At 42.9% G+C, this 17,851-nt stretch overlaps 1 protein-coding gene across 2 annotated transcripts; it reads left to right on the top strand.

Annotated features, from left to right (window-relative positions):
• Positions 1–236: 236 nt before the first annotated feature.
• Positions 237–2,166, top strand: LOC145128603 (zinc finger protein). Of its 2 annotated transcripts, none has more exons than XM_079063422.1 (5): positions 237–291; positions 887–1,138; positions 1,226–1,361; positions 1,449–1,577; positions 1,918–2,166. In XM_079063422.1, exons 2-5 carry the CDS (start codon positions 979–981, stop codon positions 1,925–1,927), a joined length of 435 nt encoding a protein of 144 aa, XP_078919548.1. In that variant the 5' UTR covers positions 237–291; positions 887–978; the 3' UTR covers positions 1,928–2,166. The 2 variants fall into 2 exon arrangements, with proteins under 2 accessions (XP_078919548.1, XP_078919549.1); XM_079063423.1 differs by having other exon boundaries at positions 1,226–1,319; positions 1,511–1,577.
• Positions 2,167–17,851: the final 15,685 nt, after the last annotated feature.

The following is a 17,851-nucleotide window of genomic DNA, read 5'->3' on the forward strand; positions in this document are numbered from 1 at the left end:
CATGCTAAAATGTCCAAGATAACCTCACCTACCCAAAGTCTAAACGGTAATATCCAAGGGCATTCCCGTCTTTACATTCGAAAAAAAATAGATATCCAGACAAGATCCACGCCATTGAGAAACAAGGGGCCCCGAAACTGACCGAGGGTCGAAAAAGATGTATTCAGCAAGAAAGTTGCCAAAAAGCAAACAATAAAAATAAATAAATAATCATTTTTTTTTCTCTATATAAACCCCTCGCGTCTCCTGAATTTCCTTTCTTTCTTTCCGCAATCTGGTCATTTCCACAAGGTACACCTACTTTCTCTCTCTCTTTCTTTCTATTTCTATTTCTATTTTTTTTCATTTTTATTTAATTATTTGTCAAGTTATATTTATTATTTAATTTTATTTTCTTGTTCATGCTTTACTTGTTATGAAATTAACAAATGGGTTTTCTCTTTGATTCATTAGTCTGTGAGATTTGGGGATTTCATATCTAATTCTTGTGTTACTTTCGAACAATGTGGAATGCATGTATTTGATGCAATGCCTTTTTTTCCTTCTTTTTGTTGAACTATTGAAGAGCAAATTCTGTTAAAAGTCAAAAGCAAATCCCTAAGATACATCATATATTAGATTCAAGATGGTTTTCGAGGACATAAACACTTACTAAAACATGATTTGTGAGATCTTTTGATTTTAAATTAGGAATGTCGGTGGGATCTTGGTAAATTTGGAATTACCGGTGTTCTTTTTATCAATGAATGTAATATCATATCCTTCCTCAATTGAAAAGATAGGGAATTCCTTAATTAAAATGAATTATCAGATCACATATCCGATCAATAAGATGTATTTTTCCCTTATTTGCTTTACATCAATTATATACTTTTATTTTTTGCAGATTTATAGCCATGAATAGCTAAAGAACGAAATCTTGAATACGTTTATTCAAAAAATGAGGTGAAAAAGCATTGTTTTTTAATAACTGTAAACATGATGGAAGTCGACACTACAAGTTCGATGGTGAACAATATTATGATGATGGAAGTGGATACTGGAAACTCTCGGCCTTTAGAAGTTTCTACACCTGCAAAAGAAGCAAGGAAGCATCCGGAAAACAAAGGGAGTAACACCACTGTATTTATTAACCATGGTGGGTGTTTCTTTTTTGAGTTAATACAGAAAGACCATTGCTTCTTTTCTCAAATACCTTTTATGAATCAATTATTTGATTTTGTAGGTTTGATTTCTTGGAACGAGAGCAGACGAAAATGGATTGGGGATCAATCTCAAAGATCGCAAAGAGAAAGAACGCCAGAAGATCCCGTCATAAGGTTTAATTTGCAGTCCGATTTTGTTTTTTTGCCTAATTTTTGGTACGGGTCGTGTTTCTATGTTTAATTTTGACTTTTTTTGAGTTCAAAGACTAATTTCAATCTCAAAAGTCAAAATTGATAATGTAGCTCAAGAATTCAAATGCAATTTTGTTTGCTTTATCCACTCATGGGATTTGACTGTACTGCAGCTGGTCAACGACTTATGAAGATTTGCTTTCAAATAACGACCGTTTTCCTGAGCCAATCCCTTTATCGGTAATAATTTTCATTTTCACCATTCTTTCATGAAATCAAATATCATGAACATTGCAATATTTCATTTTTTACCACAAATCAAATACTTTTTCTTGAGATGTGTTATTTCAATATTGCAAAGATCTTGCCTATATTTATGCAAAAACTAGTCTTTTAATCCCAAACTATTTGGCTGTAGTGAAATCTTGAGTCTTGACTATTTTTATTTATTGTAATTTGTAACAACTAACACCCTCTTGGTAAAGTCTACTCCTCCAGCCAATGCATTCAAAAGTCAACTTTGTGTTGACCAAACAAAAGGGGTTCTAATTTTTTGTTATTTGGATTTTTTTTTTTGCAGGAGATGGTAGACTTCTTAGTTGATATATGGCTTGACGAGGGTTTATATGATTAGATGATCAGTTGGAATTTACCATAATGTTCAAAGAAACTTGGATGAGCATTGTTTTTTTATCTTTTGATGATTTTTAGGATCAATTGTAAGTTAATAGCATAAAAATTGGCTTTCAAAAGCTTAGGAGGGACCAAGAAGTAGCTTTGTAACAAGATTTCATGTGCTTATAGTATAAACTTCTTAAGGTTTTTGCTATTTATGTGATCCTTGGTAAATTGTGAGTCAATTTTGCATAAGAAAAAGATAAAGATGGACATTTTGTTACACCGAAATGTTAAAAAATAAAAATAAAACATGTGCTGTATATGTAGATCAAGAAAACTTTATTTTGATAAATAGATATGGCAAATGTAAGATCTTAAACAATGAATTTGTTTTTAAATGATTTTTCAGCTAGCTTGAGCAAGAGGTGTTTCAATTGATATTAGAGCATGAGATTAAGGTGATGAGGATGGCGTCTGTGGCTTGTCAACGCAAAGACAATCAAAGAACCGATTATGTAGCAAACAGGTTTACAAACCACGAAATAAGGTGGTGGAATAATTTGAAGATATTTATTGGAAGGCGTGTTGTTGAGAATTTAACTTGGGATGAACTACTAGAAAAGATGAAAGAACAGTTATACACACCTAAGGAGATAAGGCAGTTGGAGAAAGATTTTCTAGATTTGAAGAAAGAAAAAATGGTGGTAAAGGAGTACAATGCTAAGTTTTTGGGTATGATGTTTTTGCAAGAAGGTTGGTAGACGATGAAAAGAGCAAAGTTAGATAAAATCAAGAAGTTTCGGTACGAACAAGCGTTAGACTTGTTCCCCCAGACTTTTCTTCTGTCCAAAAAACATTCTAAGTTATTTTAACTACACATTTTCTTTCATTCGAATTAAAATTAGAACATTAATTTCAATTATTTTGAGCAAACAAATAGTTAGTTTACCGAAATTCAAGTCAAAAAGTGATTCAACTGATGGGATTTGACATGATACTTATGATATTGATGAGATTGGTTTTTTAATATTTCTTATTAAAACGTATTGATTTGACCTCATAAGTGGGCCACCACCCAAGAAAATGCTTCTATGAAAATGCTTTATAATATTGTGAAAATGCTTGATTTTGACAGAAACATCTACGAAAATGTTTAATTATACTGAGAACTTGCATTTGAGAATTTAAGTAGTTATACTCACCAACACATTTGACAACCTTTTTTTTTTTGCCAATTTTGTAGCCTTTTAGCTCATTCAATTTTTGTCTAACTCTTGATACACACTTAGGGCATTCATAACATCACGGTGCCACATTAGCATCGAGCCTTCAACGCCTAGAGAGGGATGGTGTTTGTCTATGAACACAACGTTAATGAGGCCAAGAAAGAAGAAAAGCGGAGAGGAAGAAGAGAGAAATAGACGTTGAAGTGGCAACGAGAAGTAACGAAGCATTGAAGGGGCGATGTTCATTTCTCCTTAACGGCGTTAACGGAGGCCACGTAGGCCTCTCAATGCAGTTGAGAGACCCATACCGATCAGTCTTAAGGATTCAATAAGAATGATATTGGGGACCAGGGAGAGATGATTGATAATTGAGCCATATTCTTATTGAGAGAGAGAGAGAGAGAGAGAGAGAGGTGTTCTAGATGGAAAGCATAAAGCTACAAAGAAGAAATAGAAGAATAAACACAAGCTAAGACAAAAACCCTAATGTGCTAAAGGCTAAGGAGCCCATAAACATGTGGGCTAACAACTGTGGGTTAACAAGATATAGGCAAACATCTTCCCTCAAACTCACAATGCCACAACAATAAGCATTGGGAGTTTGTCACACAAAAAACGAAAACGAGATGCCGATAGAGCCTTCGTAAAAATATCTGCAAGCTGCAAGGTGGATGAAACAAACGGAAGTGATATGGTTCCGAGCTGTAAGTGATGACGGGTGAAGTAACAATCAATCTCAATGTGCTTCGCCTGCTCATGGAACACAAAATTCTTCGCAATTTGTATCACATTTTTGTTATTGCAATGCATGGGAGTAGGTGAAGAAATGTGAACCCACATATCTGCAAGAAGCCACCGTAACCAGATTATCTCACATGTAGTCACAACCATAGCTTGATACTCAACCTCCGTGGAAGATCTAGAGACAATGTCCTATTTTTTTATCTTCCATAAAATGAGAGACTCTCCAAAAAACACGCAAAATCTTGTGGTGGATTTACGATCATGACGATCACCATCCCAATCACCATCACTATAGGCATGTAACTCAAGAGAAGATGTAGAGGGAAACAAGAGGGTCTGAAACTGAGTGTCACGAAGATATCTCAGAATACAGAGTACAACTCCCCAATGAACAGAAGTAGGAGCATTAACAAACTAACTGACAATATGAACATCATGAGCAATATCCGGACGAGTAACCGTGAAATAAACCAAACTTCCCACAACAGTCCGGTAAAGATTCAAACCGGACAAAGGAACATCATCAGTAGGAGAGTCCTGTGCATTGGTTTCAAGATAAGTATCTACAGTCCAATTGTCAAAGAGGCCAACCCGTGTAAGCAAGTCATATATATATATATATATATATATATATATATATATATATATATATAGTCTGAGAAAGAAGATACCCTTTCTTAGAGTGAGTCACCTCAATACCCAAGAAATAACGCAGCAAGCCCAAATCCTTCATAGAAAATCGATGAGCTAAATCATGTTCCAAAGACTCAATACCACCATGGTCATCACCAATAATAATCATGTCATCCACATATAAGGACAAAGAATCTGTCCTGCACTCGAGCATCTAACAAACAAAGTCGAATCATGATTACTCTGGACAAATCCAAGAGAGGTAATCATTGTGGAGAATTTCTCAAACCAAGCATGAGGTGCTTGCTTGAGACCATACAAAGCTTTGCGAAGCCGAAAAACCTCACCCGGCTGGTGCTGAATTCCTGGGGGAGGAGACATATAAACCTCTTCATGGAGGTCACTGATGCTACCTGGTCACCGGACGTTAACGTCGTACGCCTCTGAGGATTTCGATGAGCCTGTGAGGTCACAACGAGAAAGAAGCGTCAGTCGTTCTCTGACAGACGGCTCCCTGGAAAACGCTCTGGCGGTTAAGTCAGTGGTTGGACTTGAGAGAATATGGGGGTCAAACGGGAGAGAGCGACCTACTTTCCAAGGTACTGAGGGTGGCCTTTTATACTGAACCCTTCTGCTAGTCCGTACGGGACAAGTCAGTCCCGACAAGATCAGGGACGCTGATTGGATGATCGTGCTCTTTGGTCTATCAGAGCCAACGATTGGTTTAGGTGGTAATGCTCTGAGCATCCGCTTTGTCTCCTGGAGCCGTTATGCTTTTGTCGCAGAGCGGAAGGCGACCCTGGCGAGGCTGGGCCTTCTCTGCAAGCGCCCTGCTCTTAGGGGCGTTGGCGGGCTCTAAGTTCCGTCGGGCTCGATCTGGTAGTCGAGGCGTGCCTTGAGGCATTCTTTGGCGCGTCTGAACGCGACTTCTTTGTCCGTGCTAGGGTCACATCATCAAGTCCCCTAGTCCGGTAGTCATAGCATTGCTTAGACTAGCTATGATGTTCTGGACTTAACTGCTCGGTACACGCGTCAAGCTCTAATTCAATTGTCGCTTCGGTTTTTACGGCAACGTGACTGCCCATCATGACAGTCGGTTACATCATTACGTCCGAGATTGTGAATATCCCGCCTTTCCTTATTCTTTATAAGGTTAAGGACGTTTTTTATTCAGGCCACTTTTTCCTCCTATTTCTTCTTCTTCTTCAGTTAGGGCTTTCTTTTTGGTTCCATGGCTGCTCAACCTGGCACTGTTCCATCTGAAGTTGAGTTCTCGCTTCTCAGTGACGCCTATGGCCTTTATCCAGCCGACGGTGTAGAGTTCCCGTCGGCTGATTCAATGATCCTATCTCCACCCCCAGGAAAAGTGGGCATTTATCTGAAAACCCTTGATGCTGGTTTGCGTCTTCCCCTTACTGATTTTCAAGAAGAACTCGTGCAGAAGAACGGATGCAGTATCCAAATGCTCACTCGCAACGCTGTCAACAAAGCAGTGGCATTTGAGATGATTTGTCGGGCAAACAGAGTGCTTCCTGACTACTTTGTCTTCAAGTTCTTCTTTAGATTCAGCACTACATGTGAAAAATACATGTTCTCTGCTCATCGTGGGGGTCATGTCCTGGTTCCTGATGGCAAGACTCCCAAGAACTGGCAAGACAAGTGGTTGTGGGTTAACCAGGATCGGGTCGGCCGCGGGCGATACCGGGAGAACAATTTCTCTAACGTCGCTCCTAAGTTGTATCCTCACAACCAAGCTACTGTTGATCTTCTGAAGACCATTCAGGTCGTGCCTGAGGAGTACTCGGAGGTTTTGCTTGTCGGGGTCGGGATGATCCCCTCCTGGAGACGCCGGGGGAAGATGCTTATCTTTCACACTATTACTGATGGTAGATAGTTATGCTTTCTTTTCTGCCACACTATCTTCTTCCCCCCCCCCCCTTTTTTTTTGAAAAAAGGGAGTCGCTTGAGAACGGTCATTATTTTTCTCATGTTTTCTTGGTTTGCTTTCGCTTTTGCAGGTGTTGAGTCCCCTCTTTCTATGGATGAAGTCTTGCGAAAGTGGTACCGGGGGAAGCTGGAGCATCGGGAGGTTGATCTCATTGAAACTCTTCCTCCGCCTTGCCGGGTGATCAGCTTGCCGCGACTGTTCCTCCAGTGACACCGGCTGTGGAGAGGTCTTCGATGACTGTCGAAGAGCGGCCCCTGGATGCTCGACCCATTATGACGATTGCTCCCTCTTCTGTTGGTGGTTCTGGCCATACGGAGGTAGTCGAGGACAACAAAGATGACAGTATTTCCGACATCCGGCGAGCTATGGCTAAAAGGAAGGTCGTCCTGGTCATGGGGGAGACCTCTACCGATGTTTTCAACATCGGGAGGCGAGTCCAATCGAGGCGCAATTTTACTCGTTTGTTGAACTCTATCTCCTCCACGCCGGAGGCGATTGTAGTGATCCCTGATGACGACGCACAATAGTCCGAGGGGGTCAAGGGGTGATTAACCAGCCTATTGTTTCTGTTCAAACTATTCCACAGTCTTCTTCTGATCTCCCCCCCCCCCCAGGGGTTCCGGGGAGGTCATGCTGCATCAAACCCCATCCAGTGAGGAGCTCCTTCTGGGGGTGATTCCGAATCTAATGTGTTTGTTCCCTCTTGGAGTTTACAGAATGATTCCCGCCTATCTGTCCACACCAATACTGTAGAGTTTGCTCGCTACGTATTTCCACCTGTTGATGTTATTGACATGGAGACCATGGGCAGCCCCACATTAGCTCATAACATGTCATACGCCGCTGTCCAAGCAATGTTTTATCTGGTCGCTGGTTCCCATCGCATCCAATTTCTTAATGAGATAGAGGTTGCCCATGCGGGTTGTGGTGCTTGAGAAGTCGAACTGAAATGCCAGATTGCTGAGCTTGAGAAGGATGTTCATGACTTCGACCAGAGGTGTGCTCTGCTTGCTTCAGAGAAAACTGTTGCTGAGGAAGTTCGATCTGCCCTAGGAGCGAAAGTGGACTGCTTGACCCAAGCTAAGGAGGGGATGATGATTCAAAATAAGAGCTTGGAGCGGGATGTATGTGACCACAATAAACTCCTCGAAGAGGCTCGAGCTGAGGCAAAGGTTATGCGTCGTGACCAGGACTGGCTCTTATAGGTGGGAGTTGTGCGCATCATGGACAAGCTAATTGAGCACCCAGAATTCACTAGTGTGGTTACTCAGATCCGACCTGCTGCATTTGTTGCCGGTGAAGAGTCTCGTCGCACTGGGTTGAGGGCAGAAGTGGATTGTGGTGCTTACGATCCCAATGCCAGTGATTCCCGATCCAGTCACACTACTAGTCTTAATCATGCCCTGCTCGCGTTCACCAGTATGGATTACGCTTCTCTGTTGGGCTTGGGGCATTTGGATATGGCACGGATGCGGAAGCTGTGTGCTCTGGAAGATGTTCGTGAGATTTCTGACGACGTGTTAATTGAAGGTGCTGGTAGAAGTGGTGGGGGTAATGGTGGTGGTGGTGATGGTGGCGTGGTTGGAGGCGATGCTGATGGTGATAGTGGCGTGGAAGCTGGCGGTGGTGATAATCTAGTTGACTCTTAAGGTACCCTCGTACCGCATGTTGCCCTTCGGGGTGTGAAAAAATATATGAAGCTTGTGTTACTTGTTCTCTGTGTGGCTTGTAGTAATGCTGGATAGTAGCGGCCTTCTGTGGCCTTCTTTGTAATAAATTTGCAACTTTTGGTAACGTGAATGGTGTTTGCTTATGCTCGCTGTTGTCGCTTTTATTTGTGATCTGTCGCATTTTGTGTGCATGGTTTTGTTCTGAAACTTTGCTATCGTTTCTTTTTATCATTCGAGCGTAAGGTTGCAATGTAGCACTAGGCCTAGGAGATACACGGGGTATATGTGGTAACGGTTGTTATGTCTACGAGAGCACTGGATATCGGTGTAGACTGTTCCCGTACATTGAGCATAAGGTGGCTTGTTCTTAGCCTTCCGAATACACTAAGTATTTTGATAAAATGATTATTTTGAGCCTTGTGAATACACTGAATGTTTTAATAAAATGGCTATTATAAGCCCTGTAAATACACTGAGTATTTTAATAAACGGCTATTCTGAGCCTTGTAAATACACTGAGTATTTTAATAAATCGGCTATTTTGAGCCTTGTAAATACAATGAGTATTTGGATTAAATGGCTACTTTGAGCCTTACAAATACACTAAGTATTTTGTTTTTTCGTAAAAGGAAAAACGAAGTGGTGGGCCCAGGTGCACTGAGCCTTGGGTTTCAGATGTCCCCCGGGTGATCAGTCCGAGGGGAACAAATTTCTCTTCTAGAAGTGGAATTTCCTTAGATTTCTGGTGTTCCACGTCCTTGTGATTTGCCTCCCTTCCATCATTTCAAGCGTGTATGCGCCACTGCGGTAGGACTCAATGACCTTGTATGGCCCTTCCCATGTGGGGCCTAGCTTTCCTTGAGGTTGGGCGTGACTTGCCTCGTTTCGCCTCAAGACATAATCTCCTACCTTGAAAGCTTTCTCTCTGACTCGTTGGTTATAGTATCTCTCCACAACATTTTTATAGGCTGCTTGGCGGATATTTGACCGCTCACGCTTCTCTTCGATGAGGTCCAAGTTTTCCCTTAGATCCTTATCGTTGTTTGCCTCTTCAAAATGGGTCGTCCGGAGTGATACAACTGCTATCTCCACCGGAAACACTGCCTCCGTGTCGTAAATTAGGCTAAAGGGGGTTTCCTTTGTACTTGTTCTTGGCGTTGTTCTATACGACCAGAGACTCCCGGTAGTTCCTCAACCCAACTGCCTTTAGCTTTGCCCAGGCGTTTCTTAATTCCGTTTACCAACATCCTGTTGGACACTTCGGTCTGACCATTATCCTGGGGGTGTGCTACTAACGTGAACCGTTGCTCAATTCCCTTCTCAGCGCACCAACTTCGGAACGGGTTTTCAGCGAATTGCAATCCATTGCCGTTGATGAGTACCTTCGGTGTTCTGAACCTTGTTATTATGTTCTTCCATAGAAACCTGATCATCTGTCTTCCGGATATGCACGCTAAGGGCTCAACTTCTATCCATTTAGTGAAGTAATCTACCGTAACTACCAAATATTTCACCTTACCGGGGGCATTTAGGAAAGTCCCAACGATGTCGATCCTCCACTGGTAAAAAGGCCACGGGCTAGAGATACTTGTCAGAGGCGCCGGGGGAACCCCTTGGGCTGGAGAGTAGGCTTGGCACTCTACACATTTTCGCGTTACTTCCAACGCATTTTGGTGTATGGTCAGCCAGTAGATGCCCATCCGAAGTATCTTTCCTGTAAGGGCCCTTTCCCCTTCATGTGCACCTGTTGGGGCGACGTGTGCTTCTTGGAGTGCCTCTTTTCCCTTGGCTTCGTCTATGCATTTTAGCCATGGCGTCATGAATCCCTTCCGATACAGTACGCCCTCTATGATTGCGTACAACAGTGCTTTGATTCGTACTCTTTTATCCTCTCCATGGCTATCCGGCAGGATGTCGTGTTGCAAATACTCAACTATTGGTGTCATCCATGTGTGTTGCGTCGGGGTTAGAGTGTACACCCATCGCTCGTCTATACTTATCTCTTTGAGCACCTCCACTAGGACTTTCTTGGATAGGTGGTTGAAACATATTGATGTTAGTTTGCTTAGGGCGTCAGCTTTTCAATTTTCCCCCTTTGATATTTGTTTAATGGTAAACTCTTTGAGAGGTTCGACGAGCTGCTGCACAACTTTCATGTATTTCTCCATTCGTTTATCTCTTGCTTCGAATTCTCCATTGATCTGATTAGTTGCTAAACTTGAGTCCATCACGGCTGTTACCATGTCTGCACCCATCTGTCTATCTAATCGCAGGCCGACGAGCAGGGCTTCGTATTCGGCCTCATTGTTAGAGGTGTGAAAGTAGAAGCGGAGGGCGTAGGTGATCTCTTCTCCCTATGGACTTGTTAAGATCAGGCCGGCCCCGATCCTTCTTTGCTGGAAGCTCCATCGGTATATAGGGTCCACCTCTGCCCGTTCTTCGGCTGGCCAACACCTGATGACTCTTTCTTTTGGGCCGCTGCCTGTATCTCGCCTAGTATTTCGAGGAGAAAGTCTACTAACGCATACCCTTTGATGTTGGTTCACGGGCGATAGCTAATGTCTTGTTCCCCCAGCTCGATTGCCCATTTCGCCAGTCGTCCGGCGTTTCTGGCCTGAGCAGTATTTGTTTGATCAGGCACTTCGTTAGCACTTCTATCTGGTGTGCTTGGAAGTAGCGCCTCAAGCGTCGTGTTGCGTAGATGAGTGCCAGCATGAATTTTTCAAGGATGGGGTAGTTGATTTCTGATCCTTGAAATGCTCGGCTAACGAAGTAAACCGACACTTGCCTTCCTTCCCTTTCTACTACCAGTACCTAAGAGATGGCTTTGTCCGAGGCTGAGAGATATCCTTGCAGCGTTTCACCTAGGATGGGGCTGGCCAACGTAGATAATTTGTGTAAGGCTTCCTTAATCTGTTGGAGTGTTGCTTCTGTTGTTGCCGTCCATAGGAAGTTGCTCTTCTCGATGCATCCTTTGAGAGTGTGGAAAAGCGGTAGGGCTTTCTCTGCTGACTTGGAGATGAAACGGCTTAGTGCAGCCAGTTTACCGTTCAACCCCTGGGCGTCCCTTAGAGTATGCAGGGATGGTACCTCCATCAATTCGTCCACCTTGGTTGGGTTGGGGTGAATTCCTTTTGTGGTGACATAGTATCCCAAGAATTGGCCTTCCTCGACTCTGAAGGTACACTTCCCTGGATTTAAGTTCATCCTGACCTTCTCCAATGTTTTGAACGTTTCTTCTACATCTTCCAGAAGCCTCCTGTCATTTGGGATTTTTATGACCATGTCGTCGACGTATACTTCGATGTTTCTTCCAATTTGCTTGGTGAAAATGGAGTCGATGAGGCGTTGATATGTCGCCCCTGCATTCTTCAGCCCAAACGACATTTTGGTGTAACAGAAAGCTTTGTGATCCGTGTAGAAAGCGGTTTTCTCTTCGTCCTCCTTGCTCATCAGGATCTGGTGGTACCCCTTATATGCGTCTAGGAAGCGTTGTAGTATGAATCCTTGCAGGGATTTGAATTTTTGATCAATTTCTGGTAGGGGTAGCAGTCTTTAGGGCACGCCTTGTTTAGATCGGAATAATCGATGTACATACGCCATGAGCCGTCGTGCTTTTTTACAATGACGGGGTTTGCAATCCATGTCTCCCCCTTGAACCATTTTTTTCTGTTTGGTTTCCTTGGTACCTGGCTTGATCATGAGTTTGTGTTCTATGACCTCCCTGTCGACTCCTACCATTTCCGTAGGGGTCCAAGCGTAGACATGCTTGTATCTCTTCAAGAGGCTTATCAGCTCTTGTCTTGTGGCCGGTGGGAGGTTGCTGCCTATGCCGACCGGTTGGTCAGGGTATTCCCGATTGATAATTTATTTACGCCTTGCCGGCTCTACCCGTGACCTCTTGCTTTCCTGCATGATCTCTTTCGGTTGCATGATATCATGACATCACAACTCTCTTGGCGGCGTGGCCAGGACCGTCCCTGGTCCTTCCGTTGTGCTGAACTTTATTACTTAATACATTGTCGACGGGACTGCGCCGAATTTGAGCAGGGTCGTCCGTCTGAGGATGATGTTATGTTCTGCTACGTGCCTTATCACGACAAAATCTATGAGAGTTGTCTTCTTCTTTGTTTTGTAATGGCTGGTCAGCGTGAAGGGTATGTAGATCGTGCCCTGTGAAGCCTGTTAGCCGCCCCGCCGCAGGTTTGAGGTTTTCCTTCCACCTGTCAGGTAGAAAGCGGAAACAATGCTCATAGATGATGTCCGTTGAACTGTGGGTATCTATGTATACCCGGTGGATTGTAATATCTTTGATGGAACCTTAGATTATGAGTGGGTCATAGCCTCGCCAGCCCGCCGGTCGAGGATTCTTCGCCGAAAACGTCAGACCCTTCATGGATCTAGTGAGATTGTCTACACCACTGTGTTACTCCTGCCTTCCCCTCTTTGACCTTATCATTAGGATTTCGTGGGGTTGGTCATGCTCCCTGGCGGCCTCCTTGGTATTCTCGACATCAAACTTAGCACGGAGGCTTCGTGCTACCACGATGAGGTTCCCCTTCAGCTGTTTTTCTTCCAGTTCCCTTTTTAACACTGAGAAGTTGACGATATCATGTGTATTACTTTTGTGGTACTCACAGTACCGTCCTTTTCCTCCCTTCACCGGTTGTTTGTCAGAGACTGCATAGACGTCTAGTCGCATGCCTCTTTTTTCATCTCTTTGGAACGGTCGAAAGCGTCCTTGTGAGCGCTTTCCTTGCCCAAAGTGTCTGCTCCCGCCTGGGGTCTCCTGGTGGTTCGATGGTGAGTTGTGGCGTTTCGTGACCGAGGCGGTCATGGCGTGTAGGTATGCTTGCTTCGTTGCCTCCCCTTCTTCCCGTCTCAAGTAGCGTTCTACTTTCTCGTTTAGTTCAGCTCGCGTCTGCGGTTTCTTTCCCATGAGCTTCTGAGACAGCGGTCCCGGGAGGAGGCCCCACGTGAAGGCGCCTGCTATGAGCCCTTTGTCGTGGCCTGGAACATCTAGTGTGGCGTTAGTGAACCTAGTGAAGTATTCTTGCACCGTCTCTCCTTCCTTCTGTTTGCAACCAATGATCGAGTGTGAATCTCCCTTGTATTTATGTAATTACTTGAAATTTGTCTAGATACTTTAGCTGGCAAAAATTGTAGATGCTTCCTGGGCGCAACGTCTTGAACCACGTTCTTGCGTTGCCATCTAAGGTTGTCGGGAAGTACGTACACCAAAATCCCTCGTCTAGCTTGAGTGAAGTCATCGTCCACTCGTAAGTGTCGATGCGGCTGTCCGAATCTGTGGTTCCATTGTAAGTCTTGAGATGTGGCTACTTTGCTGTGTTTGGTATTTCGTAATCTAGGAGCTCCTTGGCGAACGGAGATGTTACGATGCGCGATAGATAGTCTTGGTTTGGGATGGAGAGAGTACCCTGTGGGTTATACTGTTGGGCGGCAATGTAAGGTTGCATTAGCATGCTGTTGTACGCTAAGGGATGGCCAAGGTTTGTCCCGTACAACGCATGTTGTGGAGATGGGAAGGTTAACGTTTGGGTGGACAAGAGGGGTGAGTTTTGTGTGAGAGGATTGTTGAATGCAAATGGCTGATAATGTGGGATTGTGGTGCTGAAGGGTGTGTTTGTCACAACGGGGGTGTTTGGAAAGCCATTGTTTGATCTCTCACGATCCGGTTCAGCGGCGATGTTTGGAGAGCCATTGTTTGATTTCTCACCATCTGGTTCAACGGCGGTGTTTGGAGAGCCATTGGTTGTTCGCCCACCATTTGGTTCAACAACGGTGTTTAGAGAGCCATTGGTTGTTCGCCCACCATTTGGTATAGTGGTAGTGGTTGCAAGAAAATCAGTGTGCCACCGACGTTGTCCATCGTTGGTGGTGTTGTACTGCTTGACATCACCGTTATCTGTGGTGTTTGCATGGGAGCGCTTTGCATCATTACGGCGGCGGAGGAAACTGATCCTTCGATGGTTGGCCTCTGTGATTCGGTTGTCAGAGCGGTGGTTACCATCGAGCCGCCCTTTTGTGATGCTTCACCGGTGATTCGTGTGAGAACTGGGGTGATAACTAGTTCCAACGATATCATAGGTCTGATGGGGTTGGTTGGTGTCCCACCCATTCCATCAGTGTCGCCGGATGCCATTCTTCCAACGATGAGGAGTGTGCTATTTGTTTGTTTTTCGTCACACTACGGATGACGCCAAAGGATGTGACCTGATCCTCGGATGTTAATGTCGTATGCCTCTGAGGATTCCGATGAGCCTGTGAGGTCACAACGAGAAAGAACTGTCAGCCGTTCTTCGGGAGGCGGCTCCCGAGAAAACGCTCGGACGGTCAAGTAAGTGGATGGACTTGAGAGAATATGGGGTAAAACGGTAGAGAGCGACCTACTTTCCTAGGCACCGTGGGTGGCATTTTATACTGAACCCTTCTGCTAGTCCGTACGGGACAAGGGCATCAGTTCCGACAAGATCGGGGACGCTGATTGGATGATCATGCTCTTTGGTCTGTCAGAGCCAACGATTGGTTCAGGTGGTAATGCTTTGAGCATCCGCCTTCGAGTAGAAATGAATATGCAGAAGAACTGACTTCGTTACATTGTGGGTTGTAGCAGGAATCGAGTAGAAATTAATATGTTCCAAAAAAGTGGCATGCCTAGAAACATATACCTTCTGACTCATAGGGTCATAACAACGATATCCTTTATGTCCAACACCATACCCCAAGAATACACAAATAGCATATTTCGGTCCCAACTTGTTCCTCTGAACATGAGGAAGAAGAACAAAACAAGTATATCCAAAGACTCATAGAGCAGAGTAGTCTGGTAGGTAACCATATAGCTTCTCAAAAGGAGACATTCCTGAATTCAATGTAGTAGGAATATGATTAATCACATAAACAACAGTTAAGACTGCTTCTCCTCAAAAGGCACTAGGAACCTACACAGATAAGAGCAATGAGCGGGTTGTCTCAACAATATGACAGTGTTTCCGTTCTGCCACACCGTTTTGCCGAGGAGTATCAGTGCACGATGACCGGTGTATGGTATCATCAGAAGCAAGTAACTTAGTAAAATCATTAGAGGTATATTCACCCCGTAAGTCACACCCGAAGCACTTTATCACAACTGAATGTTGAGTTTTAACAAGAGCTCTAAAATTACTGTAAATGCCAAGGAAATCAGATCTGCATTTTATAAGATAAACCTAGGTATAACGACTGTAATCATCTATAAAAGATACATAATAGGTCGACCCACCCTTTGTGGATACTGGTGCATGACCCCACACATCAAAATGAATAATATTAAAAGGATCAATAGAGCAAGACATACTTTTACTGAAAGGTAAAGCAAAGAATTTTGCCAATTTACAACCACTACAATCAGAAATATCACAAGTGTTCAAATCACCCGAAACACCACTAGATGCTAGAAAACTCAAATGTGATATAGAAACATGTCCCAAACGAGAATGCCAAAGATAAAATTGAGACGACAAAGGAATCAAACGAAAATAAGACAAATCAATGATGGAGGTAGCAACAACAGACACATTGAGAACCTCCAAGACATAAAGTTCTCCCACCCTACGGCCGATCCTAATCACCTTTTGAGTGTGTTGGTCCTGTATAACACAACCGTAATAAAAAAACACCCAATTACCTGACTTACACAACTGGCTGACTGAAGCAAGATTCAAAGTGAGTTTAGGAATGTAATAAACATCAGGGAGAGACATATGAGGGATAGAAACAAACCCAACACCCTCAACTGTCATAGATGTATCACTAGCAGACATAACATAGATAGATGACATGTGTGACAGAGAAGTAAACAATGACAAATAAAGAGTCGTGTGATGGGTTGCACCAGAATCTAAAATCCACAAAGATGAAGGTATACCTGAGGTATCGGATGAAGTAGGACCAGAATTAGACATAAATTTAGACATGTCAGTAGGATTGGAGGCCAAATACTGTCTGAAACTCTCAAAAACCTTGTGATCCAACGCAGAAGGGGGCAAGTTGCCAATAGACTCAGTGTCAACTGATGCAGCAATAGCTGAAGAGAACTGTGGATGGCGAAGTGTCCATGGAGGATCACCAGAGGAACGTGGCTGAAACTTCTGCTGACCAGATCTATGATGTTGTCCTGAGTGAGTCTGACCAGATTTACCCTTGTTGACTAACAATGGACACTAAGCTTTCCAATGATTTTTCTATTTGCAGAAGGCACACTCATCATAAGCAACCCTTGGAGTTTGTCGAGACTAATTAGTGGAAACAACAAGTACAGCAGGACTGGAGGTAGGAGTTGAGATTTCTTTAGACCCTTTATCAGCATGAGACTTGATACGAGTTTCTTCAGCAATCAGCTCATGAACAACAAAATCCACTGAGGGAAGGGGAGAACGATGAAGAATCGTTCCATGTAGGCCTTCAAAATCAGAACGCAATGTCATCAAAAACTGAACCAAACGTTGTTCTTCCCTTCTAGCAATATAAGGCTCAAAGTATTTTAACTCTTTAGATTTAGTAAGAGCTAATTGATCTCACAAATCAAACATAGCAGCATAAAAATCTTGAATACGCATATCATTTTTCTGAAGGGCACGAATGTCATATTCTAACTGATATTGTTTAGCAAATTTTGACGGAGTATACAGTCTCTCCAAATGATTCCAAACTTTCTTTGATGTGTCATATTTAGCCAACTGCATACCAATAGACTGTGTAACAAAATTATTAATCCAAGTAATGACATTGGAGTTATCAATCTCCCAAGTTCAACCAACAAATTGAAATTTTCAGCTTGAGGCACTGAAGGTTTGGCTTTAGTCCCAGTGACATATCCCTACATATTCTTCCCACGAAGGAAGTTCTTCATAACATAACTCCAATAAGTGTAATTCTTTCCATCTAATCGAGTACTGATTGACTGAAGGGAATCATCATTTCCAGTCATGTTGGCAACAAATAAATAACCACAACAACAGACAAGCAATCAGAGAACAAGAACAACAAACCATCGGAAGCAACCAATTGAGCAACAAGAAATCGAACAACAACAAACTAACAGCAACAACAAGTGAATACTAATAAGCAAACGAACATCCGCGTCATAGATGACTGCTACAAAATCTTCTAACATATCAAACATTCGCTCTGATACCATGATAATTAAGTCATATTCTTATTGAAAGAGAGAGATAAAAGTGTTCTAGATGGAAAGCATAAAGCTACAAAGAAGAAAGAGAAGAATAAATACAAGCTAAAACAAAAATTCTAATAGGCTAAAGGCTAAAGAACCAATAAACATGTAGGCTAACAAATATGGGCTAACAACATATAAACTAACAATGATGACATGAAGAATGCAATATATATGAAAGAGATGATAACATGAACGGCGGAGTTAAATCATGGTGCAACTTACAAAAGAGTTTAATAGACTTATGGTCAACTTTTTAATTTCTATTAAATAAAAAATATTCTAAATGTTTTTTCATAATTTTGGCACTCCATTAAATCGAAAGAATTTTCTAGAGTTCGATTATGTTATTTTTGTCTTTTTTCTTCGATAAAATATGATTGCTTTGTGTAGTGAGCCCTAGATATAATTATGAAAATATGATTGATATAGGGGTGTTT

The sequence above is a fragment of the Lactuca virosa genome, chromosome 8, assembly GCF_052849685.1.
Source record: "Lactuca virosa cultivar CGN04683 chromosome 8, Lactuca_virosa_CGN04683_v6, whole genome shotgun sequence".
In the NCBI taxonomy this organism is placed as follows: domain Eukaryota; kingdom Viridiplantae; phylum Streptophyta; class Magnoliopsida; order Asterales; family Asteraceae; genus Lactuca; species Lactuca virosa.

What these genes read in the sequence shown, in the direction of transcription:
- LOC145128603 (XM_079063422.1), top strand. Translation starts at nt 979, where the DNA reads ATGATGGAAGTCGACACTACAAGTTCGATGGTGAACAATATTATGATG. An exon ending in CACTGTATTTATTAACCATG is followed by an intron (nt 1,139 to 1,225) that starts GTGGGTGTTTCT and finishes TTGATTTTGTAG; the next exon opens with GTTTGATTTCTTGGAACGAG. An exon ending in GTTTTTTTGCCTAATTTTTG is followed by an intron (nt 1,362 to 1,448) that starts GTACGGGTCGTG and finishes TTGATAATGTAG; the next exon opens with CTCAAGAATTCAAATGCAAT.